At 44.0% G+C, this 19,611-nt stretch overlaps 1 protein-coding gene across 2 annotated transcripts in view; it reads right to left on the reverse strand.

Annotated features, from left to right (window-relative positions):
• GRM7 (glutamate metabotropic receptor 7) overlaps positions 1 to 19,611 on the reverse strand; it is a 527,701-nt gene that overhangs the window by 187,591 nt on the left and 320,499 nt on the right. For both annotated transcript variants that reach the window (XM_090021043.1, XM_090021044.1), the window contains exon 5: positions 18,768 to 18,908. In XM_090021043.1, coding sequence (XP_089877169.1) covers positions 18,768 to 18,908 — 141 coding nt within the window. The remainder of the gene's footprint in view (positions 1 to 18,767; positions 18,909 to 19,611) is intronic.

The raw sequence follows: 19,611 nt of genomic DNA on the forward strand, positions 1-19,611 counted from the left end.
AGGAAAAGTGCAAGGTGCTGCACCTATGGAGAAGGAATCACCAGCATAGCAGCAGAAAGAGATCTTGGAGTCATTGTTGGCTCCAAGATGAATATGAGTCAATGTGATAAAGTAATTAGCAGAACTAACCACACTTTGTCATGCTTTAGTAGGTACATCATGAATAGGTCCAGGGAAGTGATGCTCCCCCTCTATGTCGCACTGGTCAGGCCACAGCTGGAGTACTACAACTAATTCTGGGCGCTGCAATTCAAGAAGGATGTGGACAACCTTAAGAGGGTTCAGAGGAGGGCTACTTGTATGATTAGAGGCCTGCAGAGAAGTCCTTGTGAGGAAAGGCTGAGGGACCTGGACCTTTTCAGCCTCTGCAAGAGAAGGTTGAGGGGGGTCTTGTGGCAGTATACAAATTTACCAGGGGGGGAAGCAGGGAATATGAGACACTCTGTTTATCAGAGCACCCCTTGCAATAACCAAAAACAATGGCCACAAGCTGATGGACAGTAGATTTAGGCTGGACATCAAAAATAACTTCTTCATGGTTACGGTTGCTGGAATCTGGAATGGACTTTCAAGGGAGGTGGTGCTCTCCCCTACCTTGGGGGTCTTTAAAAGAAGGCTAGATAGGCATCTGGCTGGGGTCATCTGACCCAGCACTCTTTCCTGCCACTGGCAGGGGGTCAGACTTGATGATCCATTGAGGTCCCTTCCGACCCTAGCATCTATGAATCCCTGCACTTCAAAATGGCAGTGGGGTACTTTAACTAAAGCACATTCAATTACTTTAAAATGCCCCCACTGCCATTTGGAAATGTGGGGACATAGATACACAAGATGCTGTGGGTGCTTTATTTAGAGCAGCTCCATTAAAGCGCTCCCCACTCCCCCCCTGCAGAGCATGTGTTTAGAGACTGAGATCCTCTTCTTATGTGATACTCTACTGCACTTAAAATCACTTGCATCAAACTTCTTTGAGGCAGGTCACTCATCATGGGTTCTCATTTTCTGTTTACCCAGTTTCTTATCTTGGGATTATATCTGCAGAAGTGTAAATGCTCCCAGTTATACTACAAGTGAAGTAAGATGAAGCCTAAGGCTTTCTGAACAATCAGGCCCTCAAAAAGGTAGCTAAAATTAGTTAATTTAAAAGAATACATTTACCTGTACCTCACTTCTTCTTTTGGTAACTAGGGATATTCTTCTCCCCTTACCACACAGGGTTCTTGTGGAGATAAATTCATTAATATTTGTGGATAAATGAAATAGAAAGATACTAAGCTACAAAGAAAAGCCCAGAGGGAAATATGTCTGTTTTCAGAGCAGGGATTAAATAAAATGTACTATAAAGCTCAGGGTGCCACACTGAATGACAAAGAATGAATCAAAATGGCTGTTTGCTAGTACTATGAATCCCGTGCACCAAACATGACATTAAACTTGTAGTATTAACATTGCATCTAATCAAGCAATTAAAGATGGTATCATAATGCAGACATATAAAGTAGATGAATTCAAGCTGCTGAAGCAGCTCTGGTGTTTCCTAACTTTTGAACGCTTCACTTGTAAACTTAATAATGTTCTTTTAGTTTGCATACATGTATGTGTGATTACTAATAATATTACTTGATATTATTGTAAGCTCTATGAGGAAGTAATCTTTTGTACAGCACCCAGTACAATAACACCCACATCCATCACTGGGGATCCCTCTCGCTACCATAACAAACATAAGCCCGGAGGAGTTTATAATCAAAGCTCTGATCTCGCTATCAGATTCAGGTTGTCCCTAGCATGAAGCAAAATGCAGAACCTAGCCCTACAAGACAAAAACACAAGGGGTAGAAAAAGCTGCGAAGCCAGGGGAGGAACAACTTATGGTAAACTAGTTATTTCTTTCTCTCAGGATACAAGATATAACTGAGAAATGAATATCACACCTTGGTCTGCCCTTTAACCTCACTTGACACTTGCAGAGAAACCAAATAAAACAGATGTCATTCTTTCACTCTGTGCAGTGAAATTATTATGTGCTGTATTCTCACTCTACCACCCCAAAATGCAGACACACAGAGCTTCATTTCAGAGTCTGGATAAGAAAAAGCAAACAACAATCTTCATAGAAAGTTCTAGCCAAAAGCTTTCTTGCTCCCTTTAAAGTCATCTATCACAGAACACATACTGGGCCAAAATCTGCCCTGAGATATGCACATGTAACTCCTGCTGTGTTCAGTGGAACTTCTGAAAGTGCATCCAAGCAGAGAATTTGACCCATTATGAATAATTCTCCAAATTGTACACAGGAACCATAATCAACAGCCTCAGCTCAGCACTCTATTAACTGTTTCTTGTCTCAAAGATCTCCACCGATCAATATAATTCTGTTTACGCATCAGTTTTTAAAGAGGATATAATCATAGCTACCCTTCCAGTAGAAGACCCTAGATAGTGGATATGCCTATCAGATAAGCTTATAAAAGAGCTTTGATTGTAATACCACCATTTAAAAAGCTTTTAAAATGCTTTTATTTTGTGAATCAGTTCTACATCCTTTTTTATATGCTTCAGATGATTTTTTTATATCAAATGTATGAGCTAAACTAGTTCAGTTGTTTTCCGTGACAAATTAATGAAAAAAACCCAAACAAACTTATACCGTCTCCACTTGATGGGGTACTTTATGATTTGGAATGGAACTAGTGACAGTCTTGTTCCAGAGAAAAATCAGCGTTGAAATGATCTACCAATTCAAATAAAAAAATAACACACCACAAAGTTCTTTCTCCCTTACTCCAACCCCTAGCCTACTGAAGTCAATGGGAGATTTTCCACTGATTGGAATAGGCTTTGGGACAGCTCTTGAAGGTGCACATAGAGCTTCACTAGGAAGTCAACAAAATCATTGTCACTGACTTCTAATGAATCATGTAGTTCACAATCAGGAGTCATTACCTCTCTTTCAGTGGCGTGGGGGAAACAACTGATATACAGGAATACATAATGACTTGCCACACGGATAATTTGAAACTGGATTAAAAAAATATCAACTATATTTTGGCCAAAACTTTAGGTTATTTGACAGTTCACTGCAGACGGCATGAAATAAAATTTATCTTTTTGGCTGTCCTTCAATGAGCCATTGAGACAATCTAAATTTATCTCTTCAAGTCTTCAGACAAATCTTCAAATTTAATTCTTTTTTTATGCACAATGTCTACACAAGACACTACAGCACAGGAGCAACGAGCTAGTGCCTGGTAGCTCATTGCTACCACACGGTAGGACTGCCAGGCACTAACTGCAATGACACTACTGCACAGTAGTAACGAGCTACTGATCAAATAGCTTGTTGCAAAAAACTGTGCGGCAATGGTACTGTGCAGTAACACCAGTTACTGCACAGTGCAGTTATACAGGTACTAAATGACTGCGGAATAACAACTGCGCAATCCACTACAAGTGTAGATGTGGCCAGCGATAATAATTTTTCCCACATTTATAAATCACAGCTATAGAGACAAAGATATTTGCTTCACTTCACAATTGACACACAGAAAACTGACTGACTAGTATAATGCTTATTCTTTGTGTGTCCTTGGACTAGTCTCTCCAACATTTTTTCCCCCACCTAAAGATGTAGGGAAGGGGGAGAGATATTACATGTTTCTAAATTATTTGAAAAACTGTACGTGATCACATACCAAGTACATAAGGGCGAGTGAATCAAGAGTCAGAATCAAGCTAGACACCTTTAATCTGGGCATTTTATTACTTTGAGGTGCTTACTGTGCAACCTCAATTTTGTGAAATATAGGCCCATTTAATTACTTACACAGGGATTCAAAATCACGGTGAAAAATAAACCCATTTTAAAATGAAAGGATTAACTGATATTCAGAATTATGATGCTTTACAGCATAATTATAAAGCAGCATCCACAGAGGTATGCAGAATATTTGGAATATTCTATATATATAGAGAAAGAGAGAGAGAGAGAATATACACAGGGCTTCCTCTGCCTGCCTGTGTTTCTGTCTGCCCATAATGCTCTTCGTCAACTCCACCTGTGCTGCCAAGAGGGTGGCTATTGGCTGCATGGGTCTGGGTGGGTGCAGGGCGCGGGGAGCCGAACGGGGCAGAGGTCATGGAGGTGGTGCCCCCCTGCCCCCCCCCCCCCCGGCTGCTTGCCCCAACACCCGCCTATGCCTGGCGGGGTGAGTTGCCCGATGTGCATATGGACCCCACAGCTTTTATTACCAACAGGTGGCAGGGAGGGGGAGGCAGCAGGGAAGGAGGGAGAGAGGGAAGTGGGAAGGGAGGCATGGAGGCAGGGGGAGGCCATGCTGCTCAGGGAAGGAGAAGGAGGCGGGTAGGGGGAGGGAGCCTCCTTGCTGGAGGACGGATGGATGGCAGAGAGAGTGTTTACATGGCTGCACCTCTGTCCTCCACCACCCCCACTTGCCCATCGGGGATGCCCATGTAAACGCTCATTTGAAATCTGTCATTCTTGACTGGCAATTAGCTAGTGTATTCATAATCAATGAATCACAAGTTGGCTTATTGATTTTGAAGGTTTATGGAAGTAAATTTGCAACTTTCTTATAGAAACTTTAAAAAGCAGCCTTTTACTTGAAGTAAATGGGCGCTTCCTTGTTAGTTCAAAGGGCACTGAATCATGATCTAAATAAGATTATCGTTTTTTAAGTTATAGGAATCTAGGATAAAGGGACAATAAGTTTTATCTGGTTAAGGAGCCTCTAAAACCTGCTGTTTCTGGAGAGTTGTAGATGTATGATGGAGGCCCCAACTTCAACCAAGTCCCAATTTCATCACAGATTAAACAACTAAAGACAAGTTAGATGCCACTGAAGAATCTATGGCTGCCTATACATGTGCTGATTCTCATTCTAAAAAGACCATGATGGTGCAGACTGGATTAATTGACTCTGCTACATGTTCTAATTAGAATGCTCCAGTGTGGCCTCACTGTCACGTGTATATGCCTGTGCATGTTTAAAAATGGCTGTGGGGGCACTTTATATAAATCTTCTCACATGAGGTTTAGACAAAGTGTCCCATGACCATTGTTAAAGATGTGGGGGCTTACTACACCTGAAGGTGAGCATTTGAATTAGAAGGGTTCTCTGGGAACCCCTCTAGTTAAAATGTGTCCCCCAACCCTAAGCACATGTATAGGCAGCCAATAAGACTGTCATGCCTTCTCTATAGATTAAAATATTTCATATAAATAAAATATAGCATTTCCTCTGGGCTCTTGGCACCTGAAATTTGTATTTGTAGAAAGGTATCATCCCAAGACTTGAGAAACTCCCAAGACAGAGATACCCCCTACATTTACAGCCCTCACACAAGTTCAGTAGGAATCAGTTGAAATTTAGCCCCTGTTACTGACATGATTTATCTGGCAATGTTAACAGTTCAAGTCGTCAGACACCCTGAAGTCCAATAGCTATTCATCCTAATGAATATCGTAAAGCTGTACTCATAAAATGTGGATCAAGCATACTATGGCTCCTGGCATTTGTAAAAAGCTGTTCCAGATATTGGCCATATGTCATAAAGTTGCTTTTGAAACATCTCAGACAATTTCATTTTTTTTTTCTGAGATGGACTATTCCAATAACATTTTGCAAACTTAAGTTTTCTTTCAACAGTAAATTATATCTCCCCATTCTATTAATGCACCAGATCACTTTATGTAGTTCAATTTATAACTAATATTTTGATCCCCTTAGGCTGTGTTATTTGCTACATCTTTTGTTTATTATTATATCTCTCTCCCTGCCACTAAGCTGCAGAGCACAACACACTTAAATTGATGACTCAATATTGCTATTAGCTCCCTTAGTAAAAAAGCCAGGTGGTGATCTAGGTTCAAAGTAAGCCATAGATCCTTAATTGACCCTCCAAAGGTGTTCATAGAGTCACAGATGTTAGGGCTGGAAGGGACCTCACAGGACCATTGGGTCAAGCCCCCACGCCCTGCACTTGGGCAGAAAAGACTGTTGGGGTCAGCAAAGTGGGTGTCAAGTCATTTTTTAAAGATCTTCAGGGTAGGTGCTTGTACCACCTCTGGGGGGAGTCTGTTCCAGACCCTAGACCCTCAAATTGTAAAGAAATTTCTCCTTATGTCCAACCTGAAGTAATCTTCAAGCAGTTTGCATCCATTGTTTCTTGTCTTCACCTGGGGTGCCCCAGTGAACAGGTGCTCCACCATACCCTGATGTATGTCCCTTATATACTTATCGGCTGCCACCAAGTCCCCTCTAAGTCTTCTCTTCTCCAGGCTGAACAGTTCCATGTCTTTCAGCCTCTCCATGTATGACCTGCTCTCCAGACCTCTAATCATGTGTGTGGCCCTCCTTTGGACTCTCTCAAGCTTCTCCACATCCTTCCTGAAGCATGGTTCCCAGAACTGGATGCAGAGCTCCAGCTAAGGTCTCACCAAGGCCAAGTAGACTGGGAGGATGACAACCTTAGTCTTGCTTGACATGCATTGGTAAATGCATACCAGTGTTTTATTCGCTCTGCCAGCTACAGCATTGCATTGGTGGCTCATGTTCATTCTGTGGTCTATCATGACCCTTAAGTCTCTTTCACTTGTGGTGCTGGCAAGTGTAGCACTGCTGAGCCTGTAAATGTGATATCCCGTAAAAGTAAAGATGGCCATGAACAAAAACTCAGGGTCTAAGAAGTTTTGGGAAGGTTTGGATGTCCAACATCTGTGCGGAGGATGTTTGAACCAAAACTTCAGAGCAGAACACCCCCATGTCATGAAGAAAAATTCAGATAAAAGCAGACCTTACCATTGCGGATTGGGCCATTTTCAAAAAAACAAAAATATACTCGTATAACGCTACCCATGGTAACAGCTGTACCTGCAACCTAGAAAAAACCCAACTATACAAAAGAGGTTCTATTCCCCACACAATATTAAAATAATGCAAAAATGCATAGTTTATGTTCAGGTAAAACAATGACAATCTATGACAAAGACCTAAAATTGGGGGGGGAGGGATGGGGGAGACACAAGACTTAATTATGAAATAACTCTTTTTAAAACTGCCGCTACAATATACTTGATTATTGTTATAAGTGCTTTTTTTTTCTCCATAGAAGTAAGAAAGCTATACTCAGTGTGGAATATAGATAGCCTTGGGCCTGAAATGAGTGATGTTCCTTGAAATGAGCTAAATTTGAGAGGCACTGCAAGGATGAAACTTGTCTGTGTGTCAGTCAAGGCAATCTCAGGGGCTGGTTCAGGATTGTTGATTTTTACTTTAAAAGGAGCCAAGAACCATCCTAAAATGAGGCCCCTTATAGTTCAGATGCACAGTTCTCCTCTTCTGCTTTGCCTCCTAAACAACACAAGTAATTTAATCCCTCTGTCCCCCATATATGCAGTTCTCCCACAGGTCAACCATGGGTGATAAACGGTAATCAGCACATTACCTGCTAATTTAGCAGCATTCCCGCTAAAAAAGAGAAGAGCTGCACATTTATTTTTATCTGATTTTATTTCAGACCTCCAAATTGGTGAACCTAATAGAGAGATAGGTTTGCAAGCATGATTCACAGCATATATGGAACATGATGAAAAGCAAGGTTCTAGTGCTTCTACTGCTATTCATTTGGCTATCTTCTTATAGTGTAAGAAATACAGCATAGCTGTAAAATAAAAATTAAATGGAAAATTTAAGGCTAGGACAACACATTGATAGAGTAAGTTAAGAATATATAATTCACCTCGCTCATGCTGATTTTAGGTAGCACTGGAAATCTCAATGAAAGGTTTGTAGTTATTTACTCAATAGCATCTTCAGGAGGAAGACCCAGTAAATTCCAGTAGGGATTTGGCAGGGTGTTAATTTTTACTTCAAGAGGAGCCAGCAACCATCTTAAAACCCCAGCCCTTACTGTTCAGATGCACAGTACTCCCCTCCTGCTTTGCCGCCCAAATAACATAAATAATTTAATCCCTCTATCCCCCCTATATGCAGTTTGGGAAGGACAGTTTTGTGTGCAGTTTTATTCTCTAAATTAAGGTGTGACAATGAATTCTTTGCTAACGTAAGAAGACAATTCTGACCTGTCACTACCCTTCCCAATTTACAGACATGAGATTCTGGTAATGCCACTAACCTAGCACTTTGTACTTCTAAAGTCATTTTTTATATATATATATATATATATATATATATATATATATATATATATATATATATATATATATATATATATATATATATATATATATATCGCCCAGAACCCAAGGTCTTTGAGCCAAAGGAATGCTCCACACAAGTCCAATAATAAACCTGCACACTCAAATAGCATCCCAGCTACCAAGGCCTTTCTTTACTTCCACTGTCTTTTGATTTTAGATTTTCACATCAGCACATGCTGTGCTTGGAAGTGCAGGAAAAAGACGCAGGCATAGAAATGGTTGCTTGAGCTGCTGAGCAGAATCTTACTGGAATAAGACTGAAACACCCAACGTCCCACTGAAAAGTTTAGTTACATCTCCCTACATCCTAGTCCATGCAATTCACTCACTTCTTTCTCTGCTCAGATCTGCTTTTCTATCCTTAGCTATATTCTTATGAGCTAGAATTGTCCTGCTAGCTTGCAAAAAACCCCCATCCTTCTCAGCTCCTACAATAGACCAGTTTGGAAGTGCACATTCCACTTTAAGCTGCATGTAGAATATGTAGATAGCTGTACTCAAGAGTAACAAAATAAGGTTATATGAGGGGGTATGTCTTATTTGTACCCAAAGGGCATGTCCACACATGCAGGCAAGTGCACTTGCAGCAGCTCAGATAGGAGCGGCACAAATTTGAGCCAGGGATTTTTGCCTCAGAGCATGTGCCTGGACATGTACTTTGGTGTGGGGCAAGTTGTGCCACCTGGGGCAAAATAACCCTGCCTGGTTGCTCCCAGATCTGCAGCCACGGGGAGTTAGAGCCTGGAGCCAGCACCTGTGTTGGCTGCAGCAGTATAAAAACCCTCCCTGTGCTTGTCGCAGCAGTATAAAATGCTGCCCTGACAAGTAGTTCAGAGCTACTTGCTCTCAGGAACTTCTGGGGCCCAGCCAATTGGTATCTGCGGACCTCTTGTGCCAGCTGGACTACGTAAGCAGCCCTAACAGAATTCCCTGCACCCTGTACCCATTGCAGCAGTCTGGCAGTGGGGGCTACTGCCTGGCTATGACCTGCTGCCACCTGCGACAGGCTGTGGCCCCAAGGCTACACTCCTGCCAGACCCCGATGGGGACTGCATGGGCACAGCAGAGGCATCTGCACCTCTGGGCCAGCTGCCAGTGACTGCACAGTTAGCCTTTGTGCAGCACTGCTGCCATGTGTGCCACTGCCCTGCCATCTGGGCAGCTATCACCCAGAAGATATTCTCAGTGTTGTGGCCTGCTTTGAACTGTCAAAGCATGTTCTCCTGGCTCAAGTGGGTCCTGCCACTTGTTTCACTAGCAGGAATTCTGGTGTTCCCTATTTAAAAACTGCAAAATCTCTGATTAAAAAAGCCTAAATTCACTTTTTAAAATACCCTAAAAACCATGTTCTTTCACAATTAAAACAAAAGACCACTATATATACACATAGATATATACATATACATAGATATATATACACACACACATAGATTTATTATATATATATATAGAGAGAGAGATCAGTTGAGCAATGTTTTATGTTGTTTTAAAATTATAAATATATCAATCTGAAAGCTTACCAGTATCTCTATCATCATAATAAAATACATTCTAAATATCTGTATGTTTTGATGTTTGCTTTTGGTTTCCTTATCATACAACAATTAGAGCTCCCCCTGACCCCTTCACCAACTAGGATGTCTAACTAGGATGTGGGGACAGTTGCCCATGCAGCCACAGCTCCTGTCAGGAGGTCTCAATCTGCCTGGCAGCTGGGCACACTGGGTGTGTGATGGGGAGATGTGGACTTTGCAGAAGGGGGGTGGGAATGAGTACGGGGAGATATGGGGGGGGCTGGGTGTGTGCGCGTGTGGATTGTGGGGTGACTGTAGGTAGGGGGGACTGTGTAGGGGGGCTGCTCAGGAGGGGTGGGTCCCCTGCCCTGCCACAGGGCACAGCCCCCCCTAGCACACAGACTGCCCCCCCTTGCAGGGCTCACAGCTCCCCCCACAGAGCCACAGCTCCTCCCGCAGGATCCACAGCTTCCCCTGCAGGGCCCACCCCCCCCACAGTAGGAGCGGCCATCAGGGCACTCGGGGCCCTTTTGGTGAAACCCCCCACCACGCAGGGCAGCATTACTTAGCCCCACCTAGCACTGCCTGTGCCAAAATGTGGGGGCCTGGTTTGGCTTGGCATGGGGCTGTGTGCCTTCAGGCAGTTGCCGGCCACTTGGGCTGTCAACCGGGGCCCTGTGCCATTCGTGGAGACCACGTGTCATGCAGGGCCAGGTCCTGCATGCAAAGAACCAGCCCGGCCCGATGGCGTATGGGACCCATGCATGCACACAGGATCTAGCCTGGTGTGACAGGCGGTCATTGTCAGTGGCGCGGGGCCCTGGGTGACAGCCAGAGCAGTCGGGACCTGCCCAAAAACACATGGTCCCATGCTGAGCTGGGTTGGGCCTGCATGATTTGGCATAGGCAGTGCTGGGTGCTAGGCAGCTGGGGTCGAGGTGCGCTGCCCCACAGAGCAGGGGGGCTTTGCCAGGAGGTCCCTGAGTGCCCCAATGGGCTGCTGCTGCTGCGGGGGGAGGGGCTGTGTGCGGGGTAGGTGGGGGACCCACCCCTCCCAAGAAGCTCCCCACCGCACCCACAGTCCCTGCATCCTCATAGCCCCTCCCCCCCGCTTCAGTGCCCCTACCCCAAGTCCCTTACTTACCTTGGACTGAGCCGGGATCCATGCAGGCTGCACCACTCCAGGCTGCCCCACATGTGGAGGCAGCGTGCTTCAGCACTGGGGCAAGGGGCAGCTATACAGGTGCTCTGGCCAGCTACCAGAGCATCGCTTTGGAGGACCCAAGCCTCCGGTTGCCTCAGAGCACAGTCCTGGACCGGGCACAGCTTTGCTTTTTTTGGAGGTTTTTTTTTTGGTTCCTAGATATCCAGGCATAATATTTTGAGCCCGCACTGCAAATATGCAGCGCGAGGAACTTTTTTTGTTCCCAGCATGCGTCTTGCCACATCTCAAACTGCTTTGAGTCACAGCAAGAGGCACGTGGGGGCTTGTCTGGATGCACCCACTAAGATCAGGGTCAGATCCTCTGAAGACAGGAAGATCACACAACAGTAAGGGAGAAGGGAACTTCATACATACAGTTCTATTTCTCACATCACTTCTCTGTAGATTTAGTTTCTGAATACAATGCCTAGTCCTTAACATACCCTCTTGCTAAATGTCTGTCATTTCAGCATGCAGTGAGCTTTTTCCACACATTTCCTCAAGAGCTATCATGTGAGCTGTGAGGGTGGGGCGCCCGGCAGACCTGGCTCAGGTCCTTGCCAGTGGGACAGGGAGTGGGGAATTAAAGTACTTTCTGGTCAGCTCAGCCAAGGCTACTGGCCAGGATGGCCACGTCCCCCAGCACAGCTTCCCTGCAGCTAAGGTCCTGGCCTGAGCAACTGCAGGCATATGCCCCGATTTCTTCAGTCCACAAGGAATGTCCGTACTGTTACAAATCAGTTCAACCTAGACAGGTTACACTAACCTGCAAAGACTGAATCAATGCAGTACATTTTTTATTTCAACCACTTTGGAAATGAAAGAGAAACCAATATGTAGCAGAAGATGTGGAAAACTCCACTTTTATCATATATTAATTGTAAGAATTTCCATAATTAAATCTTGATGTGTTAAAGCTTCGTCATCATCAATAAAATACTAGTATTATGTATATTAATTTAAACCATACTTCCCTGCTTTTAGACAGATGTAGCTTTAGGTGTTCTTAACTCTATTTCTGGTTATCTTTTCCTCTTGCTTCTCCCATACCTGGCTAACAGCAAGGCTTGTATTGGAAAAAAAAAAAAAAAGATAGGTTGGACCACATTACAGTTCACCCCTGCAGGTGGCTTCATTTCAGTGGAGAAGTGATCCATTCACACATGCAAGGTTTCATTCCTTCAAAGAGAACTGGATGGATAGAGATTTGTGCCAATATGGTCCTCTTTGCAGAAAAGGGGTCATGAAATACAACATCATTCTTCAGGATGAAAGTTGTTATAACATTGTAAAATATTGTCTTTAAATAGTCACATACTTTATCATGCAAAAGGTTTTTATCCTAATATTATTTGATGTAACACTTTCCACCTGACTTCAGATTGCTTCTTATAACCATTAATGAATTAAGCCTTAACAGCATAATGTGACAGAACTGATTATATTTAATCTGAGTAAGCTGAGCCTCCAAGAGGTTAAGTTACTTTTCATAATAAAACAGCAAGTCGTTGTAAATACCAAAACTCTGATACAGAGAAGCGTGTATTTAAAAGTGGAGCTGGATCACGGGTTACAGTAGATAATGGAAAAAATGGGGCTATCATCCAGGAACACTAGAAACACTAGATCATTTTTTCAGCTATACCAAAGTAAATCCATTTAAAAGAAAAGGCTTGAAAACACTAATGACAGCAATATTAAGAATAACATATTGTATCTCATATTGTCTAGAAATGCTGTTGAGGGGGTGTAAACGTTGCATTTTCCCAGTTCTAATATTATCTATCACAATCAAAGCAACTTTCTCAAGTTAGATAAATATAAATGATATAAATTTAGGGCTCTGCCTGAAAACTAATACTTCAAGATTTCAGGACACAAAACGCTGTAGAAAATGTAAAACAAAATGCCGTACTAAAAGTCAACTAGTTAACAAAAAATTGTTCTTAAAGAAACTTCCTTTCCCTTTTGCCTAGAAGTTGAAAAACCTTGTTCCCCCACTCCTCCCTTTCTGTAGAGTGAAAAGAAGGGATTAAACTAAATATACAATTGGCAGCTCAAGCTGTCTCTGTCTGTCTAAAAACCTAATGCCTGATTGAGACTCTGTGTTGGTAGGGGGTGGAGAAAGGAGGAGGAATGTAAAACTCGAATCTTCTTGCTGGTTGATAGTCTGGTCTATTTTGGATGATTGCTAAGGCTTTGCGAATAATGTTTAGATGCATCATTCATTTCTCTGTTGGAGTGAAATCCACTTTCCTTGCATACTGTCAGAGTAACTAGGCTTGATGCAGGTGAGCTGCTGGATACTGGAGATGTGAAATCCCATATGGCTGTCAAGGTGAAATTCATTCCCTCTTGAAGGCAGGGCTTTCATGATTGCCTCCTTATTTCTGCTATGCTAGCCTAATACCTGCCTCTGACAGCCTGCCCACTGCTTGCAGAAGTACTGACCTGCGTGGGACTGACATGGAGACCCCCCGCACAGCTGCTCTGCTAGTCGCCTCTTAGCACCGTCATATAGTGGAGCTGTTAGAAAGGCCTTTCTGCAGCCCCTCAATGCTGAGCTGAATTGGTCTTGACAAGCATGTGTGAGGTAGCAGCATGCTTGGATATGAATCTTTCCTGAGTTGATTGCTGAGTCAGCCTACTTTACAATTGCCAATGGACTTCCTCAACACATTCTGAGGAAACCTCCTGTCATTGGCAGAAGATGCCTGAGTGATTGTCATGGAAATCACATCAGGTAGTGCTAAAGGCCCAGAGCTGAAGTAGCAGGCAACATGGAATGAGTAATGAGAACTGTGATTAGTTTCCACAGCAGTGAAGCCCAAGAGGCCTGAGGAGAGCTACAGGTCATCAGCAACAGAGAACAATCATTTCCTGAGCACAGCAGCCTCTAGAAAACTCAGGCTGCATTTCTACCATAGGGCTAAATCCTGTTCACATTACTTACGTGTATAGTCCCATTGGAGCCAGTGCCCATACTGAAAAGCCTCATAGAGTTAAATAGAAAATGGTAACTGCTCAGTGTGTATTTTACCATCCTAGAGAAATCAATAAAGAATTATATTACTTACTACAGAATTATGTAGGATGGTGCAAACCCTCCCACCCCAAAACCTGCAGAAAAGCCATCCGTTTCCAACAGAAATTTCTAGGACTTCAAGGCAATATTCTGTAGAAGCCAACAGGTTTTACCCAGAACGACATTTTCTTCTGGAAGGGCAGGATTACCCCCATCAGTAAAATTAGTTGGATTTAGAACATTCTCTTAGTGGTACATGTGTAAAGCCTATCATGAAAGTACCTGAGTCCCCCACAGTACTTAATGGATTTATGCTCTCAGCACTTTTTGGGGTAGGGAATTCCAAATGGAGAATGGAAGCACAGAGATTAGGGGTGCTTGAATAGAAATTTTGGGGGCTGATACTGATAGCTGATTTTTAAGGAGGCATATCGGCTGGTATCGATCCAATTTCCAATACAGCTGCGTGTAGCTGGCAAGGCTGCAGTGGTGGAAGGGGAGGGGGGAGGGAAGGGGTGTGGCAGGGGGAAGATCAAGGCCCTTGTGGTGTGGAAGTGAGTGGGGCAGGGGTTGGGGTAGGCACTGCCCTGCTTGGGGGAGGGGGGGGGGGGAATACGGCATGGGACAGAGACATGGCTTGTCCAGTGGGCATGACGGAGGGGGGAAGCTCCTGTCACTGTGTGCACCCCAAGAGAGCATGGGGGGTATGCCCCTGGATCTGCACAGGGAGGGACAGGGTGGGACAGGGCAGGCTGGGATTGGGGCTGCACTCAGGATGGGTGGCGGCGGTGCTGGAAGCAGGCTATGGGGGGGGGGAAGGGAAGGTACCAGCCACCCCAAAATTCACCATAGCCCCTTCAACACCCCCCCCCCCCCCGCTCCCAGTCCCAGCACTGCCATCACGCATCCCGAGTGTAACCTGGCCCAGCCCATGCCACCCTGATGGAGGGGTACACATTCCCGTCATGCCCTCCTGGATGAGTGGCAGGAGCAGCAGTGGGAGCCTCCAGATAAGCCACTGGATAAATGGCTCCCGGATGAGCAGCACACAAGGGTGGGAGCCGCCCCCTCTTCCCACACCCCCCAGATGAGCCGCTGCCCCATCCCACATGCGCCCCCCTACCCCGCCTGGACAGCGTCTTCCCCAGCCCTAGCTCCATTCCCTCCCTCACCGCAGGGGCCTTGATCTGCACCCCTATGCCCCTTCACTCCCTTCCCCTTCCACCGCATCAGACTTACCAGCCGCACGCAGCTCCCCTCACTGCCTACATGCTGCGCTGCAACTACACACATGCATGGGCCATTTACCCGCCAAATTATTGGCCACATCAGGCCAATTTCCAAAATAGACAATTTTCTTTATATAGGTACTGATCTGATATCAGACTATTGTATTGGTGTACCTCTAACAGAGATGCTAAGGGTTCTACAAAAGGACTTAGACAGGACTTAGTTGCTTTAGTAACTAAGGTGCCATAGTCCAAAATACACAACCTCAAAACTCCTCCTTGCTTAATCCTTAAACCTGTAAGCACTCCTGACACAAAAGTTCCTGAGGGACTGGGTGTTCTGCCTTGAAGCATTCACTGAAGCACCTCACTCTTGACAATACTAAGCAACTGGTTGCTTATCTTATGCCTGAGCCCTTTTAGGGCCTTCTTCCACCTGGTCTAACCTGTACAGACTGCAGAGTTCAATCTATTTAGCATTCTCATTACCTGTCTAACAGGACGGACTCTGAACAATACACTACCAGAAGATGAGAGAATGGTGGTATCCTACTTTTACCCAGTAGATCAAGGGTTGGGGCATTTATCCAGGATGTAGAAGAGCAGGGGACTGAATCTAGGCCCTAAATCCCATGCTATGACCTTAACTACTGGATTTCCTTCTTTCTCACTGGTTATGGGCTAACATCTCACTGCCACACAGCACTTCATGAGACTGTATTATTCAGTCCAATGTGACTGCAAGAGTCATACAAGCCTAAAGAAAACCAAGACAATTTAATGCTGCTTCCCATACGCTACCTATTCCTCGTAGCTCTGCACATAAGGATGTCTGATACCAGCATACGCTAGTAAGTACAATAGCTAGCCATAGTGTAACACTTCAACAGGACATGCTATACATCAGGGCCCTGCAACTGGTGGCCCACGGACCAGCTACAGCCTGCAAGGGCTTAAATTGCAGCATCCAGATTCTCACCTGACTGCCCTCCCCTCACTCTCTCCAGCTGCAACAGAAGATGGAGTCCCCCCCCTCCTTTCTCTGGCTGCCACTTCCTGCCTCTCTCTCAGAGGGTGGGGGCAGTGCAGCACAGTGCAGGGAGCTGAGGATGATTCTGGGCCACGGAAGTGTTGACTTCTCTGTGGTGTAGTGTTGGGATAGGGTGTATGTGCCTGGGAGGGGAGATAAGTGGAGCAGAATTGTGGTGGAAGACCAGGTGGGTGCATGAAACAGTTTGGGAAAGGGTGGGGGAAAAGAGTGTCTGTATGGGCCAGTGGCCCATGGCTTGCCTGATGCAGCCTATATGGCTTGTGGCCCCTGGGGACTTAGAAGTTGGAGAGCCCTGCTATATATGAAAAAGAAATATTCATTCTGAATTCCTGCTTGCTGGGGAGGGTCAGCATACCACCTTATATCAGCAAGTGTTGTTTGAAAAAGAAAAACAAAAATCACACTTTCCCTGTTGCATATATTACAATAAACGCACGATCGGGTTATCAAAGTTACAATGCAGTTGATGAATGCTCTGTACATTACTTTAAAGATCATTTATTAATTTTCAAACAAATACTATTGTTGGATGAGAGAATCCAAGAATGGATTTTCATTTGTATGTTTTTTAAGGAAAAATATTCCATAATCCAATTAACTGCATCACTATATATCAGGCTGTCCTCCTAAGCTTATGGGCCACCTAAAAAAAATAAAGTGGTTACAGTTGGAGTAAATCGAAAGAATGGTCTTTAAGGCTAATTTTTTGCAGCATGAGTCCACAGTCAACCACTTGCAACTAGACATTAGCAGATACATTCTGGTGTCCTTTATCATTTTACCTTAAAAATGTGGTTGATTCTACACAAGTTTAAAGATGCCTTGTTTTTGGATGTAGTTGGAAATGGCTGTCCAAAATCACTTAACTGAGATGGTGGCAACTGGGAATGGGCTCTTCCAAACCGCCCTCCCCCCCCCATTTCGGGCAGTAAGAATGGATAATACCACTGTCTATAGTTAAGACTTTGGAGTCGATCGGGGCATTACAGCCAGCCAGCTAGGGCAGTGGTACCCAAGAGCTGGCTGAGTGGTGCAGGGTTGGCCTGTGGGGTAATTCTATGCTAGGCTGGTGGCATGGGGTCGGTCCACAGATGCAATCTAGCATGCCAGATCTGACCCTACATGCTGGCCTGACCCACTGTGGCTGGACATGCCACACACTAACACAATCTAGGAAGCAAGATCATGTGATCTGGCCCGTGGGACTCCCCAGTGTTCTGTAAATTTGGCAGCAGGGAAGCAGCAATTAATGCTACCATTGCTTTCCTGCCACCAAATTTCATGTCCTTTGGGGAGCTGTGCCAGATGGCATGGCTCTGTGGCCTGGATCTCAGCCATGGGCCAGGGGATAAGCACCCCTGGCCTAGAGGTTTTGGTTGTTCTGCTCAGTTTGATCACATCTAGTGTCAGAAAGGATTTTTTCCGATAGGTCAGACCGGTAAGGATTTGGAGTTGGCAGTGGTCTTGTTTACCCTGCTCAGAGGCATGGCATGTTGTTGTGTGTTCCTGATGTCCACTGGCTTTGTGCCTTGTAGTTGTAAATGAGCATTTGAAGTAGTGATCTTTAGGAATCACTGAGTCAATAGTTGCCTGCAAATGCAAGGCACTGGACAGCTCCTTACTGTCCTATATTCCTACATTACTACCAGTATTATGCTGGCATCTGACCAGAAAGAATACCATAAAACTGAATTTCAGCATGGAGAGAACCTACTGGAAACCATTAAACTTTGAGTATATGTTAAATAGATCAGGACCAACATTGGGTGATACTAAGAAGAAAAGAGATAAAGTCGTAGGTGATCCAGAGGACCAGTGGAGATGGCATAAATTTAAGCCAGAAAGGCTGTAGGTCAGGCTTCCTGTATTGAAGTGCTCAGGCTGAAAAAATGACTTGTCTTTCTGTTAAATTACATTTACTAGAATAACATTCTGGATGATATTTTACTTGTCCTAAGATTAGAACATATTGTTCTGTAGCATCACATTTTCTACAGATGTGTTTCATCAAAAGGTAAGTTCAAACAGAGATATAGACTGTAATATCACTATCCAAAATAGTCTGAATCATTGCTATACAGTGCATACATGGTCCAAATGTTTTAGTATAGCAGAAGGCTACTTTATATTTCATAGCTTCATGACAGAAATCAATATTCGGTCTTACGCATCTTTTTACCTAGAAACACATAAACAAAAACCCACTATCCAAATATTCAAAACAAGGTGACCTCTTCTGTATCCCTGGAATCATTGGCAAATGCCAATTATGGCTGAATGGACTGACAGAAAAAAAGATAGAAAAGAATGCTTTTTTGCCTCTCTCCATCTATTTCTTTTGTCCTGCAAGGCTTATGCTCCTGTTCCATTTTCTCTACAACTACTAAAATTCAATTTATTTTTTCAATCTGTTTCCAACCAAGCTTCCTTGCGTCAGCTATGCAGACATTTCAATGCAAGCCACGTACGGTAGCATGAGAAAGGTGAAGTGAATACAATTACCTGTGCATTTACGATCTGTGTCTTCTTTTTTTGACCCACTGATTGTTAACTTGCAATTGAAGTTCTCCTCCCAATATTCTGCAAACCACACATTCCTTCTGTTGTTCTCCAGTGTACGTGAGGTAAAATACGTATCAAACCCTAAAAGAGGAAGACAAGTAGAAGGGTGAAATCTGGCACTGCTTTTACGAGTACTATCACAACCTGAAAAACAAATATGTTGCTTACATTTTATTGAATGCACAGCACATGTCTACAACCTATCAAAGACAGACTAACAGGGAAAAAGGAGATTAGTGACGCGCCTTTTATTGTTACCTACATTTTACAAATCAATTACTCTGCCGCATGCTATAAGTTGTTAAGTAAGATGCCTGTAAGACAGGAGGTTCATATGAGAAAAGAAAATGGATGGGTCACTAAGACTTTATAGGGTGCTGCAATGGCAGGGCAGTTAGGGGATAGATTTGAGCTTGCATACGTACTTCATCTGAAAGCCCTCCCCAGCTGTAAATGCTTTTGTGTTTGTTTGGACTAGAGAGCCAATAGCAGCCTGACATGGTGTTAGCCTCATCATTCTCATGTGCTCTATTGGCTATGGAGGTGGCATGCCTTAACCACACTAGCCCAATGGTGTGCTAGGCTTGGGTAGGACTTGACCTTGATTTAGTGATTTGAGTAAAATCAATGGAACTGTAATTTTATAATTAACCTTGCCAGCCCTCTAAAGGATGTGGTTTTACTCTCATTCATTTTTCATCCATTGTCCACTGTCTATATAAGTTATTCTGCCCTGAGGAAAGCATGTTTTCCTATTACATAGTTCCTCTTCATCTGCTTGATA

Source organism: Crocodylus siamensis, chromosome 11 (genome assembly GCF_052110815.1).
Source record: "Crocodylus siamensis isolate JL-2025a chromosome 11, ASM5211081v1, whole genome shotgun sequence".
NCBI lineage: Eukaryota > Metazoa > Chordata > Crocodylia > Crocodylidae > Crocodylus > Crocodylus siamensis.